The sequence below is a fragment of the Seriola aureovittata genome, chromosome 3 (genome assembly GCF_021018895.1).
Source record: "Seriola aureovittata isolate HTS-2021-v1 ecotype China chromosome 3, ASM2101889v1, whole genome shotgun sequence".
Taxonomy (NCBI): domain Eukaryota; kingdom Metazoa; phylum Chordata; class Actinopteri; order Carangiformes; family Carangidae; genus Seriola; species Seriola aureovittata.
Genome location: NC_079366.1, coordinates 11,684,830 through 11,706,071, shown reverse-complemented (window position 1 = coordinate 11,706,071; position 21,242 = coordinate 11,684,830). Strand labels below are relative to the sequence as shown.

The following is a 21,242-nucleotide window of genomic DNA, read 5'->3' as shown; positions in this document are numbered from 1 at the left end:
GTCAGAAAAGATAACCCAACAGTGTAAATGTCCTTAAAATGAATGCAGATAATTTTGTCTTTCATAGTTTTTACAGGACAGGCACCTGGGCGATCGAGCTGTCTCGCTTGACAGTTTGACCTTATTTGTTTTTAAGCACATTTTTATTTTATTTTGATGCCACCTGGCAGGATACCAAAGGCTATGTCACCCCAAACACTTCATTTTACCGGTCAATCAGCTTGAGGAAGCAGCTCAAATTGTTAGAAATACTAAATGTGAAACATATCTGGTGTAAATATTTTATCGCACATACAGTTATATTTGCTGTATCCAGAATCTATAATATATGATAATATACCAGTTACAGTAGACATTATGTTTTTGGGTTGTCCATCACATTTTTGTGAAGACAATACATCAGTAACGCCTTTAGGGAATCCCTTCATATTTGGTACAAATATTCACTTGGACTCCAGGGTGAAGTGAGTAGATTTTGGATTTTAAAGGTCGAAGGTCAGGTCACTGTGACCTAGCAAAACACATTTTTGGCCTCTTGAATGTGATATCTCAACACCACCTTGTGGGAATTGCTTTAAATGTGGCACAGTCACTTGGACTTGGACTATATTCTGGTGGTGAAAGGTCACTGTGACCAAACTAATTATGTTTTTGGTCATAACTCAAGAATTCACACGCTAATTAATCCTGGACTAGTTGTGGGAGGCATAGAACTGTGAGGCGGTCATTGTAGTTTTCTATAAAACGAGTGGTTTTACTTTTGATATGTTAGTGTATTTTACTAGTGATGCTACTGTACTTTATAAGTAAAAGTCCTGTAGTCAAACTCCCACTGGAGTGTTTTACATTGTTATATCGGTACTTCAGGAAGGGACTGAGTACCTCCACCGCTGCATTTGATAGTCAGAAACAAACAGCGACCATAAACGAGCTCAAGCGGATCAAAATAAGTTGTTGAAGAGGACCGGGTTGCAGGACGGTTATCATTCAAATGACTGTGTCCGATAATGGACTCAGATCCACTTCATGACATCACTGGAGTGACAGGGCAGCCGTGTGTGGGGGGAAGAGGGGGAGGAGAGGGAGGAGGAGGATCTCTCCCCTTAAGTTTACTTTGCCCTTTGCGGGAGATGGGATTCAGCCTGAGCAAACCCGCCGAGAGACGACCAGGGACGGGGGAGGAAACTTTGTGAAGACGCTGAAACCTGCTGAATTTGGGATTATCTGCGGGTCATGGACGGTGTCGTCTAGCGGAGTTGTTGGCGCTTTCCCGGGTTGCGCGCTTGCAGCAGAGCGGACCTCGCAGTGCGGCTCCAGGCGGCTCTGAAGGAAACCATATCTGGTCAAAGTATTCGTTGCTGTCACCCAGCGGGACCGTCCGGCTATAAATAGCGCTGGAGGAGGTACGGAAATAAATGCAAAAATTATAGTGCACAGTCAAATGAGTGAAGATTGCACATCTACAGTCAAATACTGAACTGTACAACAGTTTTAAAATTACTTGAAGAAAATAAGTTTCCATGAGGTCACTGAGAAGAAGGGGGGTTTCAGGGAAATTCAGGAATAGTTTTTATTTTTCGCTGTTAGTGTTTTCCTTCCTGTTGGAGAATGTTTTATTGGCTGTTCTAGGCTTACTCTTAAAGTAATGACTGCAAGTCCTAACACCAAAACTCTGCACAGGCAGCATTTACTGCAATAGTCCTAACCTATAGTTCTTAGGGTCCTGGACACAATGTGTGGAATTCTATTACTACACTAGTTATGATATCTCATAATAATGATTAGTATAATCCTCAGATTTCTCTCTCACCTCTTACAGCCTGTAGAAAAACCATCAATTAAATTTCAACTAACTAATTCCAACAAAGTAGTTATTTTATTTGCTACAACCATTCCATGTTTGGGCTCATTACCTAACACCAATTACCTTGGTAGTTGATGGCATAACCAAAGCAGTATCTCTGTATCAAGTGTAAGTATCAGCACCTTGCATAATCAGGATTTCAGTCAACCATTGAAGTGAGAGGCAACAGTTGTCTGCTGACATGTTGGTTGTCAGTTCCTCTGTGACCTACATACATCACGATATTAAATGGAGCCTTTAACCTTTGTTAGTTTGTAAGTAATGGTTTTCCTCTCAGTTTTGTTGAGCGTAGACCTGCATGCCCTGACACTGTGGTAAACCTGAGACAGCGTCTTTGGTCATCTCTCTACAAGTCTGCATATTGCTCACCATCTAAAACATGCTTACATGCATTCATAAGTCTAGTCTTCATCTCTAGGTTAAGTAATGTATCATATCTGGAGCTACCCTGAAAAAAACACATGTGCTAAAACATTCTGACCTCTGCAGAATGCACACATGGCCTGACCTCAGGTCCAAGGCAGCAAGTGAGTTGCCAGGCCCCTGATTATACAGATCATGATATACGACTCCATACTGGTCCCCAAAGGAGGGAGGCTAGCAGTACAGCAGCCTGTCACTGATGCGTTTAGTGTCCTCAGAAAAAAATGAAAGATAGTCTAATTTGAGTTTTCAGGGAAAAATAGAATGAGACAATTTGATTATTATGACTTACACTTCATTGTTATCTCACCTTTACATGTAATGTAAAGTATACGGTAACAACTTGATATGAAATAGACTGGACACTCTGTATACTGCATCCTGATCAATTGAGTAATCGTCTATCTATTCTATGTTTCAATGCTAAATTTAAATCTACCATGAAAGTGGACGCTCTTATTACTGTCACAGCAGAAAAACACACACACACACACACACACACACACACACACACACACACACACCACACACACACACACACACACACACACACACACATCCACACATCCACACACACACACACACACTGTCCTGTAGCTGGTCTCTGACACATGCATTATGACGTGTGGCAGATAAGAGAGTGGGACAGTTGCTCTCAGCTGTTTTCTACTGAGCCATTTCGGAGACCTGTGCAATTCTAACAAGATAAGAACATAAGATTATGTTGCAATTAGCATTTGGTCAGAATCCTCAGGGATCTCGAGAGGGATCTGTAGAATAAATTATGTTTTTACTTGTGTCTGACTTTATTAAGATTTAGTTGTTTAAGTATACAAATCTGTGAAGGATAGGGTCAAACCAGCTAGTTTAACTCCTACTTTAACTGAGTTTGACATCAGCTTAGAGATGACAGTAATGTATCTTGGCCTTACCAGGCTATGGAATGTTCACACACTGCTTCCATGTCATTTTTTCATGACAGTGTAAAGTTTTCAAAAACATTGAGCAGGAAGTCATCTGCTGAAACTCTAAAGTACCACTGCTGTGCTCTCACTGTGTTTTATGTGCTGATTTATTGGCTGTAAGAGTTTTTGGCCACTCTGAGAGCATGTGTGAGTTTAACAGAGATTTGTGTGTATTTCATGGCTGAAAAAAGTCACAGCTTCACCGGGGTTTATGTTTAAAAATCTAGCTGAAAGATTTACAAAGAAATCACTGTTAAAGCAGGTCATCGTAGCACCTTGTTCTGCACAAGTAGCTGCATTGTGTAATTGTGGTTTAGATAATCAGATATTAGCACCATCAGCTTATATCTGATTTTTGATTTTGCAGTGAGAAAAGCTTTGCTCATGTGGGAGCAGATGCCATATAACATCACTTTTCAGGTTTTACACTCATCTCTTGTCTTGATTAATGATCCTGCATCAGTGCTGCTATTCTTAGAGGCTCGAGGATCGGACAAGCCTGCTTTAGAGGGGGTCAAGTTAACTGTTTATGACTTAACAGGGCACATTCAGACTCTGGTCATCTCTGGTTGTTCCTCCTTTCTACCCAGTGAATGTCCTCTAATGAAGCAGAAGCTTGTAGAAAACGTTATAAATACAGGCGTGGGTCTGTTTGATATCATCAGAGCTGGTCGGTGTCTTCCAGGAGACTTGCAACATTATTTGGAGTCCAGCCCAGTTCTTCATCTTTGGTTTTGGAAACTTGTCTTGTCACAGAGCTTAGAGAAAGCAGAACAAAAGAACGGCACGCTTGACCTTACTGTTTAGGAGGTTAGCCAAAACACACTTGCTGATATACTTAAGATCAAAAAGGATCGTTTGCACTCGGAATTGTACTCCTTGAATGCTGAATTTCTTGCACTTTGGTTGGTTTCTAATCTCCATCTCAACCTTTTTCCTGCCTAATTTGAGTTCATTCTGATCCTCGCTAGCAGCAGCCTCAGTAAAGCTATTATTAGTCTTGTCATGTGGGGATCCATCAGCAGGAGCACAAAACACATTTCAAACCCTGACCCAGAGTTGTAAGGAACCAGGCCTTAGAGGCAGCACATATGCCAAAGTGTTTGGTGTTGTGACCCACAAATGTTCCGCTGCCGCTCACCCATCATCAGTCATCTGGTCCCACAGCCAAGACTCGGACCTGCCATGGAGAGAGCTAGAGATAGAGGAAAACAGATCTAGAGTCTCTCTAACCTGCCAGCTGAGATAGAAAGCACGAGAAAAAAACATTTGCTGACAAGATATTTGGTTTATTCAGTGTTGACTTTTATACTTTTCTGCAGAGTGCTTTTAGAGGAAAAGCAGAGCTGCATCCTGAGACTGCTTAATGACAGATAGTTCTGCAAAGGGATATAATACTGGGAGGAAATGGAGCTTTAAGTTTCGACAGACAAAATGAGACCGGGTGAACAGGTGAAAACTTATGCTGGTTAAAGATGTCTGCTGTTATAGTCATGGAATATATAAAAGGAAATTGTCCATTGTAGCTACTGTAGCAAATCACACTCCTGTGGTCTGTTGTTAAACCGAGGTAAACAGCTGATTTGTATATTTTATCTTAGTTGTATATAAAAACTGAATTCCTGTTTGGTTTTCTAATTGCTACCGTCAGTGATTTCAAATGTTTCAGGCCCATTTTTTCTTATCAAACATATTTTCACAACACCTTCTTCATTACCCAGAGGATTTGACAATCAGTCAGTCAGAACAGCCTTATGTGAGCTTCTCACTGTCTTTTTCTCTAGTTTGAAAATGCTAATCCAATTTACAGAAACAATTTCTCTTTCCTCCTAAATGTGTTACCATAAATTACACCACGTAGAACAATTCCAAAAAAGGTATATCTCCAACAAAGAATTATAGCTCGACATAAATAAGCTTATTCGCTTTAATGCAAAAAAGAGGTGGCTGAGATGGGAAGATAGATAGATTGATAGATTTTTGTTTGTTTGTTCCCCCTGTTTCAGGACACATCTCAGAAATCTAATATTTTTATACAAAAAAAAAAAGAATCTCTAGTGCATCTGCAGTGAAAACAGCATCAGGTGATATGTAAAGGTTACATTCTACCACAAGCAATATGGGAGTTCATTGCGGAGCTACTTTCAAACTGCCAATTGCCTTCTAATTGTGAGAGCCATTAGTCTCTCCTCACTCTCTGCCTCTGCCTCCTCCAGGTCTATCTCTCTTTCCCAGGAGCGTTACAGGCACTTGGCTGCCTTTGCTGTTGTTTTAGCCCTGAGCTGGGGGTCATTGAGGTGAGTACAGTCAAGTTTTTACGGCAAAGAGCAACACTGAGTGACGCTTGGTTAGTGTATATCTCCCTTTTTGTCTTGAGCCAGTTAGTTTTGTATTTCTCTGACCCTTGAAACACTGTTATTCCACCATTCATTTTATTACTGTTTTCTTACCCGTTGTCTCCATCCACAGATATCTTCTTCTTCGTCTTCCAGGCTCCTGATCTAGATTTTGTCTTTTCGTGTGGAGGGGTTATTGAGGTAAGGGAACCGTTGGAATGCCTCTCAAATCCCTCCATGTGTTTGTACAGTATAAACTTACCTTGGCAGCACTGAATCTCATATCTCAGACACATCTGAGAAATCTAAACCTTACAAAGAGAATACAAGATGAGAGCTAAAGTTGATAGAAGTAAAACTTTAGCTGAATTGCTAATTATATCACCTAAAGCAAGTTGAAGTACAGGCAATTTAAATGTAAGATCAAGATTGTAATATACTGTGAAAGCTAACTCTAGTTGCCAGAAATCAGATTGTCGTGTTGTATCTGAAACTCACCATTCAGCATTGCTGACATTTATTGTCATATAATCCTCTTGAGCAGACAATCCAACCAACGACGACAATGACAACTTTGTGCATCAATGCTTTATGCTAGAGTTTGTATGCATTTCATGTCGCTGTAATTGATGTTTCCAGGTGTGCTGTCCGTCATGTCGGTGTTGAAGAAGGAGATGGAGAAGTACAGGGACATAGATGAGGACGAGCTGCTGAAGAAACTCTCAGAGGAAGAGCTGCAGCGGTTAGAGGATGAATTAGAGGAGCTGGATCCTGATGTAAGTTTATAATATAAAGCCCATGAGAAGCTGTTGCTGTCACTGTGTTGGTGTCAGTGGAGAATTATGGGATCATTCAGGCTTAATAGAGCCCCCCTTACATAATATACTGCAGTCTACTGTATATCACTACAGCTACATGTGCTTGTGTTTTCATTTGAATTGATGTTAGCTGGTAATTTCTGGTTTTAAACCAGTCGGACTGTTCTGAGTGCAAAACATTTGAACGTACTCATGAGTAAATGGCTCTAATGTAAATAATGGTTTCTACAGTGTTAGTTCAGTGGCAGCTGATGGACTGTGCTTTGAATGCTATGTAGCTAAAACCAGCTAATAAACAGTCATGCAGTTAGTTGGCAGTTGGTGTTGCTGCACAATGTGACCATTAGGCTGGTTAGAATTTATATTCTCTTATTGACTGTAATCAAACTAAAGATGAGTTGTGGAGTTTAGTTGATGACCCGCAGTTTTGTTTGAGTGTGTGCAACGGTTTGGCCAGAATTGTGACAGCTGAAATAAACCAGTAATCCTCTATGTGGAATGAAGTGGTTGCATCAGTAAAAGTAACTGGATGCAACATAAAAAACAGATTGAATATGAAAAAATAGAATTAAACAGTTGGGATTTATCTTACATATATTAATATATTACATATATTTTAGTGTTTGATAGAAAGTTTTGATAATCTATTTGCTGTTTAAGTCATTAATTGGGCAAAAATGCTAAACATGGATGGTTTCAGCCTCTTGGATATTAAGATTTGTTGAATGCTGAATATCTTTGGTTTGTGGACAAAACAAGCACTTTTAAAGGGGTCGTTTGGATCTGCAGAATGGCAGTTGGCAATTTTTCTCAACAATTTATTGAAAAATAATAAATGAATCCAGACGAATCCATCTTGAAAATATACATTCATCAAATGTATGAGTGAGGAACTATAGGAGACAACTTTGGTTATTAAGGCTAAGTGAAACTGAGCCAACGGAGATAAATTCTAGAAAATACTCACATAATGTAATGTGACTGATTTTGTCACGTTTCGTCACCTCTTCCTCTGGAATTTTAAGTATTTCTCTATTTGTACTGAATGCAGTCTCACCTGGGAGGCCGGGTGGTGTTTCACAGTTTCAGCCATTGTGCTTCAGGAGGTTCAGGACATCAGTAGTTTCTGTTGATTTTTATGATGTATTTACTTCAGCATGTCTTGCATCCACCACCAGCTTCTCACCCTCAGTGATGCATCATGGGTGGTGACAGCAGCTGTATTAGCTTTCTGATGAATGTGTACTTGCTCACAAAGCTACTGGACTCCCCCTCAATGCCAAGGGGATGACTGGTAGGGAATAATCTACACGACTGTGTGTGTGTGTGTGTGTGTGTGTGTGTGTGTGTGTGTGTGTGTGTGTGTGTGTGTGTGTGTGTGTGTGTGTGCGTGTGTGCGTGTGTGCGTGTGCGCGTGCGTGTGTGCGAGCGAGTGAGAGAGAGACTAATGCCAGCACTGAGTTACCGGAGGGACTCCATGATATAAACAGTGAGAGGCAGTGCGTGCATACTTACCTTGTTTGTGCCTGTTTATGAGGGTAACCTGTTGCACAACAGTGAACTGTCCCAGGTCTTTGAGATATACTATAACCTTCCCAGCAAGGCCTCCCACATCAGTTCCAGTAAGCCGTTGAAAAGGCTTCATCATGCTCGACACAAAAACATCCCATCTGCCAGCTGTGCTGTGATTGTAGAGGGATAAATTTATTGTCAATCATCTAGAGAACATTTTGTGTTTTAGTACGTACAGTACTGCGTCACAGTCATACGCTTACACACTACAACTAGGACTGTTTACTTTTACTAAGACACCATGGTCACATCCTTTTGGCTCTCACTTGAAGTCTGAGATTTCTTACATATTTGGATCCCTGCTCTAACGTCCTGTTGTAATTTGGAATAGGTTAATACAAATCACATGTACTTTTACTGGTAACATTTCTTAAATCATGGAAGGTGAAAATTTTGTTATTTTTCACTCACCCACATAACTAAAGCTGCACTAATTAATATTATTACTCACCATTTTAGCTTCTTTCTGCACATTATTTTGGTTTTATGATCCACACTTTACCGTTTTCTCATTCCTCTGTATCTGCTGGATGTGTAAGTTAGTTCCTTGATCTCAGACTTGTGCTCACAGACATGTACTGTATAAGTTACGTGTAGATGTCTACTGTGGCTTGTGAGAGCAAGAGAGAGATAGACCAAATGAGATAGAGAGGGAAGTACAGTTAAGAGGGATGAGAGAGAGAGAGAGAGAGAGAGAGAGAGAGAGGGAGAGGGAGAGAGTCTCATGCTGGTTAAAAAAAAAACATGCAGGGGCTGAGTTTAAGAGGCCTGTTATCTGCAGCTGATATAAGTGTGTGACACAGAAAGCTTGGCAGTGTGATATGCCCTTGGCTTTACTATATATACTACTGTAAGTCACGTGAACATTTATGGATCACTACAGGAAGTGCTGAATGAGAGCAACAGAAACCGAACAACTGTGAAAATGCGGTCTGTGTCAATTGTTTGGTATCTTTTAGAAAATTGTTTGCTGCTTCGGGAGTATTGTTTTTTTGGAAGCTTCTGATTAAAGGAGAGAGACTGAAAGCAGATGAATAAGGGTGAGAGAGACAGGCAAGCAGGGAGGAGAGAGAGGCCTCTGAGTGCTGACAAGACAGATAAGATATGAAGCTATAAGTAGCACTTTGAAGAGCTTGGTTTTTTGAATCTTACTTTAAGTTGAAAATAACTTGGTATGCAGCAAAGCTCTGGGAAACATCTTGGTCCTGTGTTGGTCTGGAGTAGAGATTGGAACTGATGTGGGAGTTAAACCAGAGCAAAGATACAACACCATTATCTCTGTATCTATCTCCCTTACTGTAATACTCGTATCTCTCTTCAAATCCTCAAAATTATTAAAAGATTTAATACAAACAATACAACATTAATGTTGGGCATATCTCTATAGTGTTGTTAATGAAAACCTACAAAATGTATGAAAAATTGTATTTATTTATTTATTTAAATTTAATTTTTGTTTATTCAACCACCTATCGTCGAATTTTCATCAATAACTGGCAAAAGAGAAAGCACTGCATCATATGACTCACGCCATTTTTATTGTATAGCTACAATGAGTTGCACGTGTCTTAATTTTCAATCATCATCAGAATGAAAGAGGTTGAAGATTTACTTCAACCAAGAAAGGTCTCCTTCATTTTCACTGGAGCTGCTAAAAACGATTGTAGTCACTGATGTTGGGAAGACATAATTAAGATTACTGTTTTATTCATTAATGCTTCTGTAGCGAGGAGGAAATCCTGGACTGATTTGTTCTTCATTGTTCTGCACTAAAGTTGCATGGTATTATAGGATTTAATGACTATGATAGGAACAAATTCACAAATTTAAAAAAATAAATTTTTCCAGTACCAGTAAATTATGAAAATTCCCATCCTTGTGTAGAATGCGTTGTTGCCAGCTGGGATGAGGCAGAAGGACCAGACTAAGAAAGCTCCGACAGGAACGTTTCAGAGAGATAACCTCCTGGCCCATCTGGAGAAACAAGCCAAAGAGCACCCAGACAGAGAAGACCTGGTGCCTTTCACAGGGGAGAAGAGAGGTAAGAATTTGTTTCCTCATACTGAATATACTTAGATTAAACGCTGGCTCAAAGCACTGTTTTTACAAAGTGAACAAATGACTAGAACATTGAATGTCAAGACTGTTTGGTTTCCCTTGCATATTAAAGATAACTGAGTTATCCAAGTATGAGAGCTGAGGAGAGGGTGGACTCTCCAATTCTTGAGATGTAGTGGGGGGAGAAAATTATAAATGAATGGGAAACCTGAGCCATCCATGAGTACAACTTTATTTTTTTAGTTCCCTAAAGGGAGATTGGTTCCACAAGCACCAGCCTAGTGTGGACACAGGTGTGTGACGGATGGTGAGAGATACCAAACATCCCTATGTGAAACTCTACAAGGTCTCCCTGCTGTCACCTTCATCATGATCTTCCTTGCAGGTGTTATGGTCTTACTGCAGTCTATCCTGTGTACTTAAAAGACCTGAGACATTTCAATTTAATTCCACAGACCAGCAGTAAAGCTGGTCCAGGTGGAACAGCTAAGTAGCTGAAAACTGGATCATATGAGTGGCGTGGAGCGATAGCAGTTTCTGCTCCCTGTTTAACACTTTCTGCCATCAGTCCACTTGCAGCCACTCCATGTTTTCTATTTGCCGCTGCCCTCCTGCTCACCCTGAGGGTCAGGCAAAACCTTCATTGTTGGATGTGAAACATGTTAACAGGTTTAAAAAAACAAAAAACAGCCTGTAGCCAGGGGTGACATGAAGGGATACTCACCTCAGACGACTCAGTTGTTATGTAAGATAGCTGGTTTTCAACACGTACTATTGTATATGCTGTATTTCGAAACAACTTCTTTAACAAGTTAATGGTCGTAGTTTTTACAAATCATACTGACTTACTGAAGAAATGTTTTCTCCGCCTACATGAAGGTGAAAGGTTGTGACAATGATTTATTAGTACATGGACTTTGTTGACTTCATGTATTTCCCAGCAATGTTCCACTCATCTTCAATAATGTGATCAGCTAAGATTTAGGTGCTAGTGATACCAGTCATAGTAGTTGTACTTGTACTGTCATTCTTGTCTGGTAAATCAATCAATGTTGCAGGGAAAGCCTGGGTACCTAAAAAGAGGGTGGACCCCATCATAGAGAGCGTGACCCTGGAGCCAGAGCTAGAAGAAGCCCTTGCTAGTGCTAGTGATGCTGAACTATGTGACATTGCAGGTAACACACACACTTACTCATGCCTTCACACACATCTCTTCACAGTCACATATGCTAAGTGCACAAAGCTTATTGGATTCAGTTTTCTCCAATTTGAACCATATATGAGTATTTTAATAGAAGTCTTGAACAGATTTTTATGCACCAAAGAAAAATTGTAAATGTTGGTTTTTGTTTTAGTGTTTTTTTTCTGTTTTTGTTTTTAATTTCATGATTTCTCATGTTTATAATTCAAACATTTGGATTTTTTTTTTTCGAAGAAAAACAAAAAAGTAAAAATTAATAGAGAAATTAACAGAAAAAATGAGCACACAACCTCTGTAGGAGACTTTGAATAATCTTTGAATTTGTAATGTTGAATTTTCTAAATTGCAGGTGTCTGATTATTCTTCATCTTCATCTCCTGCACATTCACTAATCACTATCAACACACCATCGCACCCTTTAACTTTTCCTCAATATAACTCTTCTCCGTGTCTCTAGCACTCCTTCCACCTTCCCTCCACCCTTCCCTTTCATCTCTCCATCAGCCTCTCCATCTTCTCCGCCTCCTCCATCCCTGCTGGATCTCTCTGTTCGCTAGCTGAACACCATCCAGGGTATCTGTAGACTGCACAAAGTATTTGCATGGAACGATTCTACTCCTCTGTCATGTCCACGTTGTCAGCCTGTGTTAAACAGACATTTGGCAAAACCATGCAGCTCAGCTCACAACCGGACAGATGCCTGTAACCATACATGCATTACACAGGACTATCATAGAGTCCGTGTGATGCATGGCAAATTTCATTACTGCGGCAAATATTTTGCTGCATGTACAAACTTTCAGTTTGTTGCCATGACGTGTCTATTACTGATGCTTTATATACTGCAGATAATAGCGCTGAGGTCTCTTTAACCTTTGACATACACTTTAGTAATAACAACACCAGGTTTTAAGTCAGTAATATGCGAGTTATGATATAGTGTTGTGATGTTATACTGATGTCATGAACGCCATTATTTCCTACCTTGTGATGAGTTAGATTTGTCCACTACCAAAGTCCCCTCCATTATCATGCCAGCCTCCGCCACCCACCTTTCTACTAAGAGCAGCTTGATAGCTTGCGTTCCCTGACTGTTTATGTCTTTGTAAACACAGGCTGTGCTCGTGCTCTCGATCTGTCTGACAAACAGATGAGGTGATAATTTGCTCTAAATCACATCTTTTGTATTGTATCCTGTGTCCAAAAAATTATTTCAGATTCACTGCTGCCAAGACACTTACTCTGATGGGTGGCTTCACAAGCTCATTCCTTGACATCTTTTATAGTCATGATGTAGAGGGGAATAGTAGTCAGCCAACAGAGAGCTGGACCTTGGCTACGGCTGCAAAACCAAAGCTAGTTCATATTACCAATTAAACCACTGCACCTGAAACTTTACAGCATACAACTGCTTGACTGTTGAAACTCAAAGTTTCAGGCTTGACTTGTTTGCAATGCTGCTTTTGTGCTATCTGTATTAGCATGGTGGTCCACTGTACAGATGTAACCAGACAATCGCTACATCTATGGATGCCTTTTCAGCATCTCTGTCTCTCTTTCTTTTCTGTCCCTCTGTTTATTCCCTTTGTTCTCCCCATCCTCATTCTGTCTTCTTGCTGTCTTGCAGCCATCCTGGGTATGCACACCCTGATGAGTAACCAGCAGTACTATGAAGCCCTGGCCAGCAGCACCATAGTCAACAAGCAAGGCCTCAACAGTACATAAAACACACACACACACACACACACACACACACACACTTGCACACATGTATGTCACTCAGTCTTGATTTGGAGAAATCTGCCAGTTGCATGAGCTGTCTTCACTTGATCCAAACAGGGACACATTTGCTGCAGGGATTTTCAAGAAGCAAGTTAAAGTAGCTTGAAATACAGCAGATCACTCGGCTGGTTTGAGAAAAAAATATATCAGCTCACTCCAGAAAAATGTTGAAGTTGGAGTTGGCCTGGATTGGAATCAAGTGAAATGATCTCATCTTGGCAGAATGTTGGTTTATTTTACCAAAGATAATAGGTTCAGTCTTTTTTTTTTTCTTCTTCTTGCGCTTCATCCATGCACAAATACAATTAAATATGTTAAAACTAAGTACATAAGCAGATAAAATTAAGAATATACAGACAGTCATACGTTGTCCTATAGGTCCTCCAGGAATATCACTGATGAGTCATGTGTGTATCATTCTTACACTACACAGTGTAAACAATTGTAAGTTGATATTGCTTTTATCCCCACATCACACAGAGGCACACACACGAGAACACACATACACATTAATAAGCCATTGTTTATCTTAAGTGGCTCCTCCTATAGATTCTCCTCAAGCTGTAAACTGAGTCAGAGTCAGAATATCTCACTTCCAAATATGATGTCTCTCAAAAAAGAGCCAGCTCTAAACTTTTGAATTGCCTGACGAAATTATCCCTTGCTTTGTTTTCAGTACATAAAACATGTTTAGACTGCATGTTTTGAAGGGAAATTCATGAGATGGTATTATGTAAATTGGACAATTAAGCAAAGGACTTTGTTGGTTTGTTGGTGAGTGTGTGCTGTAATTGTGTTGTATCCCAGGTGTGATCCAGTGCACCCAGTATAAACCAGTCCCTGATGAGGAGCCCAACTCCACTGACGTAGAAGAGACCCTGATGAGAGTGAAGAGGAACGACCCTGACCTAGTTGAGGTCAACCTCAACAACATCAGGGTAAGAGTGTGTGTGTGTGTGTGTGTGTGTGTGTGTGTGTGTGTGTGTGTGTGTGTGTGTGTGTGTGTGTGTGTGTGTCTGTGTCTGTGTCTGTGTCTGTGTGAATATCATGTTGGGGATATGAGCTTCATGCTATGTCTACAAACTCAATATCACCAAGGTTTGATTTACTTTGGCTTCTGTTTTAACTGAAACAAGTTTTATATATAATATGAAACACCTCTATTAATTATATTCATCTGTTCCTGATAGTTTTTTCTAGTACTTACATTTGAAGAAACTAAACTTTATCCAAATACATGTCATGTTTGATGACATGTATTTTCTAAAAACAGAAACTACCTTAGTTCAATGAACTAAATGTAGTTTTCACATTTTAATTTTGCAGACCAAATTTTTAAAAAAAGCTACGGTTTAAGAAATAAACTCTGAATTAATTTTAGTGCATGAAGGGAATTTTTTGAAACACAGCACATCATTTTATTTGTTAAAAAATGAGAAATAAAGCATTTACTGAGTTGTAATATTTTGTTTTTTTTCTGTTCACAGAACATCCCTATCCCAACTCTGAAAGTGTACGCTGAGGCTCTGATGAAGAACACTGTGGTGGAGCGGTTCAGTATCGTAGGAACCAGAAGCAATGACCCCGTAGCATTTGTAAGTCATAGCTGCAACATTTTATTGCTCCGTTTCTCTGAAATGGGTCAGCCAATTTCAACTCATCTTTTATTTGGTGGTTTGAATTTGTTTGATTGAGTTATGGGTAGCACTGTTTGTAAAGATAAACTCTCTGCACGTGTTGTGCACTCCAACTCTTTTTCTAAACAAAAAATTCAACAATCTCTATACTTTAATTCAAATCTTTTTTTAATTTAAAGTGTTGCTTTCTCAACCAGCCACCTCGTGTTTGTGGTCAGTCATTGTGACAATGGCGCTAACAAAACATAAAACTGTCAATATGCAGTTGGGTTAAGAGCTTCCTAATAATTCATGTTGCAAATGGCTGTAACACTATGAGTGAATTTAGCTTTATTATTTGCTTTGTGTTTCCTCAGGCCCTGGCAGAGATGTTGAAGGTTAACACGACGCTGAAGAGCCTGAATGTTGAGTCCAACTTCATCACAGGGACTGGAATCCTGGCCCTCATAGAGTCACTGCAGAATAACACCACGCTACTGGAGCTGAAGATAGACAATCAGGTACCAACACTCAGCACACATGCAACCCAACCTGCATAGGGTACATGCAGACTCACACACACTTACCATGCACAAAAATGTGTGTGTGGGCATGTGTTTCAATTAGTGTACACAGGCCATCTTTGCCACTTCAGTCTAATGCTCCTAGATTGCCTTGTGATGTGTCATACTGCATAGTCGTACATCTCTGACTCACTGCTTGCCCGTTAGTTGAACTTGTTGAATGCTTCACAGATTTTTCTTTTTTTATCTCCCCTCTTTCTCTTGTATGTCTTTGCCATTTGGCTCTATTGATTGATTAATTGAAATGATAATAAACTGAAATTGACAAAGCATGTTACCCCCTGCCGCTTCATCCTCTGTTATCAGATCACTGTGTTATCAGTAGTGGCACTAATGTTCAGTTCATGGACTCCTCCTCTTGCTCTTTGGTGTCTTATCTCTCTATTCCTCTAACATTCCCGTCTCTCTATCGCAAATCTCATTTTCTAACCCACTTTTAATCCAACTCTTCCTGTCTCTCCTCACTCTCTCTCCAAACTTCCAGAGTCAGCCCTTAGGCAACAAGGTGGAGATGGAGATCGCCAGCATGCTGGAGAAAAACACCACACTGTTGAAGTTTGGCTACCATTTCACCCAGCAGGGCCCGCGCCTCCGAGGCTCCAACGCCATGATGAACAACAACGACCTGGGTGGGTTACACACACGCACACAGACACGCACAAACACACACACACACACACACACACACACACACACACACACACACACACACACACACACACACACACACACATACATACGCGTACATGCATGCATTTCATAGTGCAGATGCAGCCTTTGAGCTTTGGATACAGGCACATGAACACACACACAGAGAAAACAGAATTGGGAACACGACAAAAGTCCTTGGGCTGGACTCAAACTGATAACATTTCAAGTACATAATGTATTTGAGTACTGATTCACCTCACTATGCTTTATTCAGTTACATAACTTTCTTTCAGTAGTATTGCATTTGGCAGTGCTAGTTGTTATGTGCGTCAGTGCCGACAGTATCTCCACTATATCTCCTTGAGCTGTGCTTTAATCAGACTCTAATAGAGGAATCAGTGTGACATCATTGGCTAGAAAGCCCCCCCCCAATCAAAACAGTGCCTTCCTAAGTTATGACATCAGCACTAAGAAAAGACTGTTTGCATGAGAGGGAGGACAAAATGAAACTAGTGGAGGAAAAGTTTATTGCACTTGGCAGGAGATATTTAGGTTAATATTTAAGTTTGCTGATTTTATTTTTGACTTTTCTTATTTACTAATGTTTTTATTTTATACAGGGTAACACAATACAAAAAAACTTTACTCACAGACTGACGGACAAAGTTACAGAGTTAGAAAGAGGCTTTCATTAGTGTCAACAAGCTGGTCTGTCAGATTTTGTGAAATGCCTTCCTGTGAAACTATGTTGACACATGATTTGTGGCTCACTGTCAGTCATATCTTTTGCTTGTGTTCTTGCCCAACTTTAACAATAACAATAATAAGAATAATCTACTGAATGTTTTTAAGTTTGTGTGAGTGTGTTTGCTCTTGAACCTCCTGTGAGAATCAGTTTTAGGATGAGTGCATGAATTGATGCAATGTTGGCTGTCTTCTCTTCAACCGGAGGTTATCACAGGATTGAAACTGAGAATTAGGATTACATTTGAGTTCAGGTTATGGTTTATTTTTTTTTCTGATGTTTTCATAATCTTCTTGTATTGTGTCACAAACCATTTGAAGTTGTGTCATAATTTGTCATGATTTTCCTTCCCCATCATCTTGAAGCCCGTGTCGTCAGGTCAGAGTCGGACGGCTCCTTCACCCTCACTCTGTCTGTCCCTGAGCTGGAGAGAGCCTTTGGGAAAAAGTTCAAGTCCAAGACAAAGTAAAAAAAAAAAGAAAAGAGAAGAAAAAACCTTGAAACACAAACACAGCACTATTTGACTGCTCAGCCTTGTCTCTCTTCTGCCAACATCTTCCTGGTTCTTTTCCAGATCACGAACCGCTGCCACCTCCTGTCATACTCCTCTGAGAGTTTCTGTTGCCTCTCTGTAGCACCTATCATCACTTTCCTTCTTTTCCTCTTCTAGTCATCTCTTCGGGCTACTGACAGTGCCTCCCAAATTTAGCAGTTGCTCTTTTGTCCCCACTGTAAGTAGAGTATAAATTTTGTTGCCACACTGCTGTTCAAAAAGGCAACAAACTGGAATATTTTGATGTCCACAATATCCAGAAACAGGTAAAAAGGATGTACAATATTGAAAAAATTCAGAGAGCATTTGACATGAAAAATGCTGAAGAGATGTAAGCACTTGTGCACACGTGTCATATGCCCAAGACACTGATCAAACAGCATCCACTAAATGCCTCTTCTCTGTTTGAATTCTGATTGTGCTGGACGAAACGCTCTCTTTTTTTGCTCGCCTCGGCTGTTTCTTGGAGTTCGCTCCTCTTTTGGCTGCACTGTGAATCTGCGGAACCCTTCGTGTTCTTCATCTGTTGTGTTTCCTACAACACTTTCCCATGAGTAAACCTGTGATGTTGTTTAAATGGCCACAATACCTACATTATCTTTCTTCTTGGCCTTTTTACTCTCTGGATTTTCCTTCTATCCTGATCTGGTATTTTTTATTGTTCCTGTTTTGTCCGGAGAAATTCCGCTTTTTCTGCTCAGCCTCTGAAGTTAGTTCCTTCAGAAGAGCACTTCTGTCCTCTTCTAAACACTGCTCCTATCCAAAGATGGATTACCAACTGTGCAAACAGAAATGACTGTTAGTATTTATTATTTCTTGTTTGAAAGTCATATAGTTCAGTTAAAAGACATAAAATGATTATAAAAAAGGCAATGAAGAGACTCAAAATGACAACACAGAGACACAGACCCAGTACAAAGAGATACACAATAATGAGAAAGGCATGCAAAACAGCCATTAAAAGACAGAAAATAACCCCAAAGAGAGACAAACTACAAACTACACTTGCAATCTGGGGACATGTATATAAAGGAAGGATGAAAGTCTTTTTACCTGTCTGTGCCCGGGAGCTAATTGTCGCCAGACCCTCATTGGCCCTGAACACTCCAGCTTCCCTGTGTGGCAGTTAGCTTATAGATGAAAAGATTATTCTTATAAGGCAACACCCACAAGTTAAATTCTAGTTTTAACTTAGTTTTGAGTTTGAGTTTCTTGATGTATGGTCAATTTTATTAAATGAAATTGAGCTTTATAAAGTTACCACAAACTAATTACGGGTCGCTAATTAATGAATACACAAAAGGGAGAAACAGAGGGGTCAATAGGGGCCCACAGCTCATTATTGTCTCATAGTGGGTCAATCCAGCCCTGCTTTTATCACCATCCCACCCATGTCTCTTGTCCTTTTTTCCTTCAAGAGCTCTTGCCAAAGCTAGTTCCTTTTGCAACCACTTGTAGTAAAGGTGGTGTAACTTTGATCTTTATGTCCTGCTTTCTGAAAGCTTTCCCCTCCGTTCAGTTGCCTCTCTTCTTGCTCTGTGCAAAGTAAATAAGGCAGGCTGACTTTGCTTTGCTTTAGCTAAAGATTATGATGATGACAAACCTTCCTGGAATGTCTAATTTGTCTCCCTTCTTTCCTTCCTTCTCTCCTCTCATCTTTTCACCTCTCTTTCCTCTTCATCTTGTGTGTCTTTGTCTTCTCCCTCTGTCCCTCCATCCTCTTCTCCATCTATAGTAAGAAAGAGAAGGCTTGAGGGAGGACCCATCTTCCCTAAGTGTCGGACGAATGTGTAGAAACCAGGGTTACCTTCAATTCCCTGTTCCCCCTTGACCCCCATCATCTTTACGGAACCTCTTCTCTTCTTCAAGCCTCACAACCTCTGACGAGCTACCCAGAAGACCATGACAACCACGTCATGTTCAGTTGTTCAGGGTTTTTGTTTTTGGAAAAGTTCTGAACTCTTACTGCTTTCTAGACCTTTTCTAGTAGATATTAGAGGATTAATCAGCATTATTGTCCCTCTGAGCTTTCAGTTCATGCAAAAAGTACTTGGTATCTTTTTGGCTTGGACTTAGGTTTGGACAACAATACCTGCAGCTCTTTGTACGAACTAACCAGGCATTGCTTAGTCTCATCTTGAATCCTTTAAAATCTTATGAAGTGTCTAGATTCCATAATAAAGGGGCTGGAGGTCTGGTTTTGAATGAGGGCCCATTTGAAAGGTCAAGGGCCTTTAAGCGATCTGTGTTCCTATTGAGTTGAATGAATTCTAATAATTATTATTATTATTATTGTGCTGTAAATGAACTGTGCTGTCATTACTGTTGTTGCCAACAGTTTCTGAGGTTGCTTTAAGGTCGGCATACAAGTTATTTACTACCAACTATTACACCAAAGCCCATATTAATTTGACAGACAAAATTAAAAAAAAATATATATATATATGAGGTATACTGTAATGTCACATTTTGACCCGGCCATGAAAATCTGATGTTATGGTCTTTTTCCTATTCGGTCTAAACAGTATTTTAATAACTCACTGTCCTCAGATACTAAGCTATCCAGATTCTTCAGTATCAGATAGATTTATAAACCTGGCTACTGTGAGATTTGTTGCTATATACAGAATATATTTATTTGTGACAGACCTGGGAAAGAGTCAGAAAGAAATTCAGATACTTGACATAACTTGGATCGATTGTGCTGGATAGTGTAATAACTAGTGTAAAATATGTTGCTGTAAATGAAAATGTACACTCTAATTACTCTTTACACTGTTGCACTATCAAACATTAATTTTAGCAGCCTCTGCAGAGAAATCCTACAAGCTGAGAATGACAACTGCCATTTCAAATTTTATTCACCGAGATCAGATATTCAATCAACCCACTGTAAAATATCCTACAAACACCATCTTCTTATGTAGAAGAAACTCTACATGGATGACCCAAAGAACTACAAGCATTCGAATGGATTTCTGCTACTGCTACACTTTCAACCAGGTCTGGTTTGTTGATTGTTTGTGTTTGTTTATTTTTATTTACTGGAGCTAAAAAAAAAAAAGTGTGCCATAATGCGAACTGGTTGGTACTGTTGACTTACTGTTTATTACAGGTTTCACTTTAACGCCTCAATCCAGGTTTGGACTGTTTTAGAAATGGATGTTAGATGCAGATTTAAAAACACAGGAAACCTCGAATGTCTTTACAGCTGTCAGATTATGCAGATCCATTTTATTTGAATAAGGAAATGTTTAGGCGATACATAGTTTCAGAATGTTTACCTGTTTGTTGGGTCTTAAATCAACCAGTGAACATCTGAAATATTGTATTACACTTTCATCTTGATTTGATCCGTAAAGAGTTCATAATGGAAATGTCCTTAGAGGTACCACATTGTTACGTCCTTGTCACTAACACCTACACCCAACTATAGCTATGTTGGTAATGATTATGCTGCTGTGCATTTGGCAGCACTTGATGGGCTGTCCTCCAACTTTAAAATCAACAGAACAATGAGAAAAAACAAGGCTTAGCTACTGTCTAACCAGGAACTAGAGCTAAAACGTCCATTATTTTTTCAAGATGAAATGTGTCTCTATTTCCTGCATAAAGAAAATGGGTAAACTACCAGTTACAGACTTGAAGGTAAAACTGCTCCCACCATCTATGTTTTCTTGATGTGAACAACTGTACCTGATACTGACAAAGATTAAAGATTTAAAAAAAAATCTGACGGCATGTTTAAGGGTTAGATAACCCACTTAATGTCATTTCATACAGTATCACTACTTTGTTACTTTCTCGTCATTGCTGTAGGTGTTGTTGAACAAATGGTTATTAATGGATGTAAACATTTGTGCGACAGTAAGTAACTGAATGCTAAAGGGGGCAAGGACTCTGCCTCTGCCACTCAGTCTTTGTGTCCTGTTCTTTTCTTCTGTCCAGTGTTCTCTGATATTTTAGTGCTTGAGTCTGTGTTTGTTAGATAGTTCAACTTTATTTGGTTGAATTTTTGTTTAAGGGATAAATAAAGCTTAAAAAATAATATTTCCACAATGTCCTTGTGCTTAA

At 39.7% G+C, this 21,242-nt stretch overlaps 1 protein-coding gene across 2 annotated transcripts; it reads left to right on the top strand.

The window, feature by feature from the left end:
• The first annotated feature begins 1,071 nt into the window (after positions 1-1,071).
• Positions 1,072-21,218, top strand: tmod1 (tropomodulin 1). 2 transcript variants are annotated; one of them, XM_056371564.1, is made up of 13 exons: positions 1,072-1,403; positions 5,469-5,549; positions 5,722-5,789; positions 6,228-6,364; positions 9,863-10,019; positions 11,095-11,211; positions 12,865-12,954; positions 13,827-13,957; positions 14,507-14,614; positions 15,013-15,156; positions 15,704-15,848; positions 16,981-17,080; positions 18,904-21,218. In XM_056371564.1, the coding sequence occupies exons 4-13, from the start codon at positions 6,242-6,244 to the stop codon at positions 18,920-18,922; spliced, it is 1,134 nt and encodes a 377-aa protein (XP_056227539.1). In that variant the 5' UTR covers positions 1,072-1,403; positions 5,469-5,549; positions 5,722-5,789; positions 6,228-6,241; the 3' UTR covers positions 18,923-21,218. The 2 variants fall into 2 exon arrangements, with proteins under 2 accessions (XP_056227539.1, XP_056227540.1); XM_056371565.1 differs by lacking the exon at positions 16,981-17,080 and having other exon boundaries at positions 1,073-1,403.
• Positions 21,219-21,242: the final 24 nt, after the last annotated feature.

Excerpts from the sequence above, each read along its gene's own strand:
- tmod1 (XM_056371564.1), top strand. The coding sequence starts at position 6,242 with ATGTCGGTGTTGAAGAAGGAGATGGAGAAGTACAGGGACATAGATGAG. Across the intron at positions 10,020-11,094 it reads TTTCACAGGGGAGAAGAGAG|GGAAAGCCTGGGTACCTAAA; the intron begins GTAAGAATTTGT and ends TCAATGTTGCAG. Across the intron at positions 13,958-14,506 it reads TCAACCTCAACAACATCAGG|AACATCCCTATCCCAACTCT; the intron begins GTAAGAGTGTGT and ends TTCTGTTCACAG.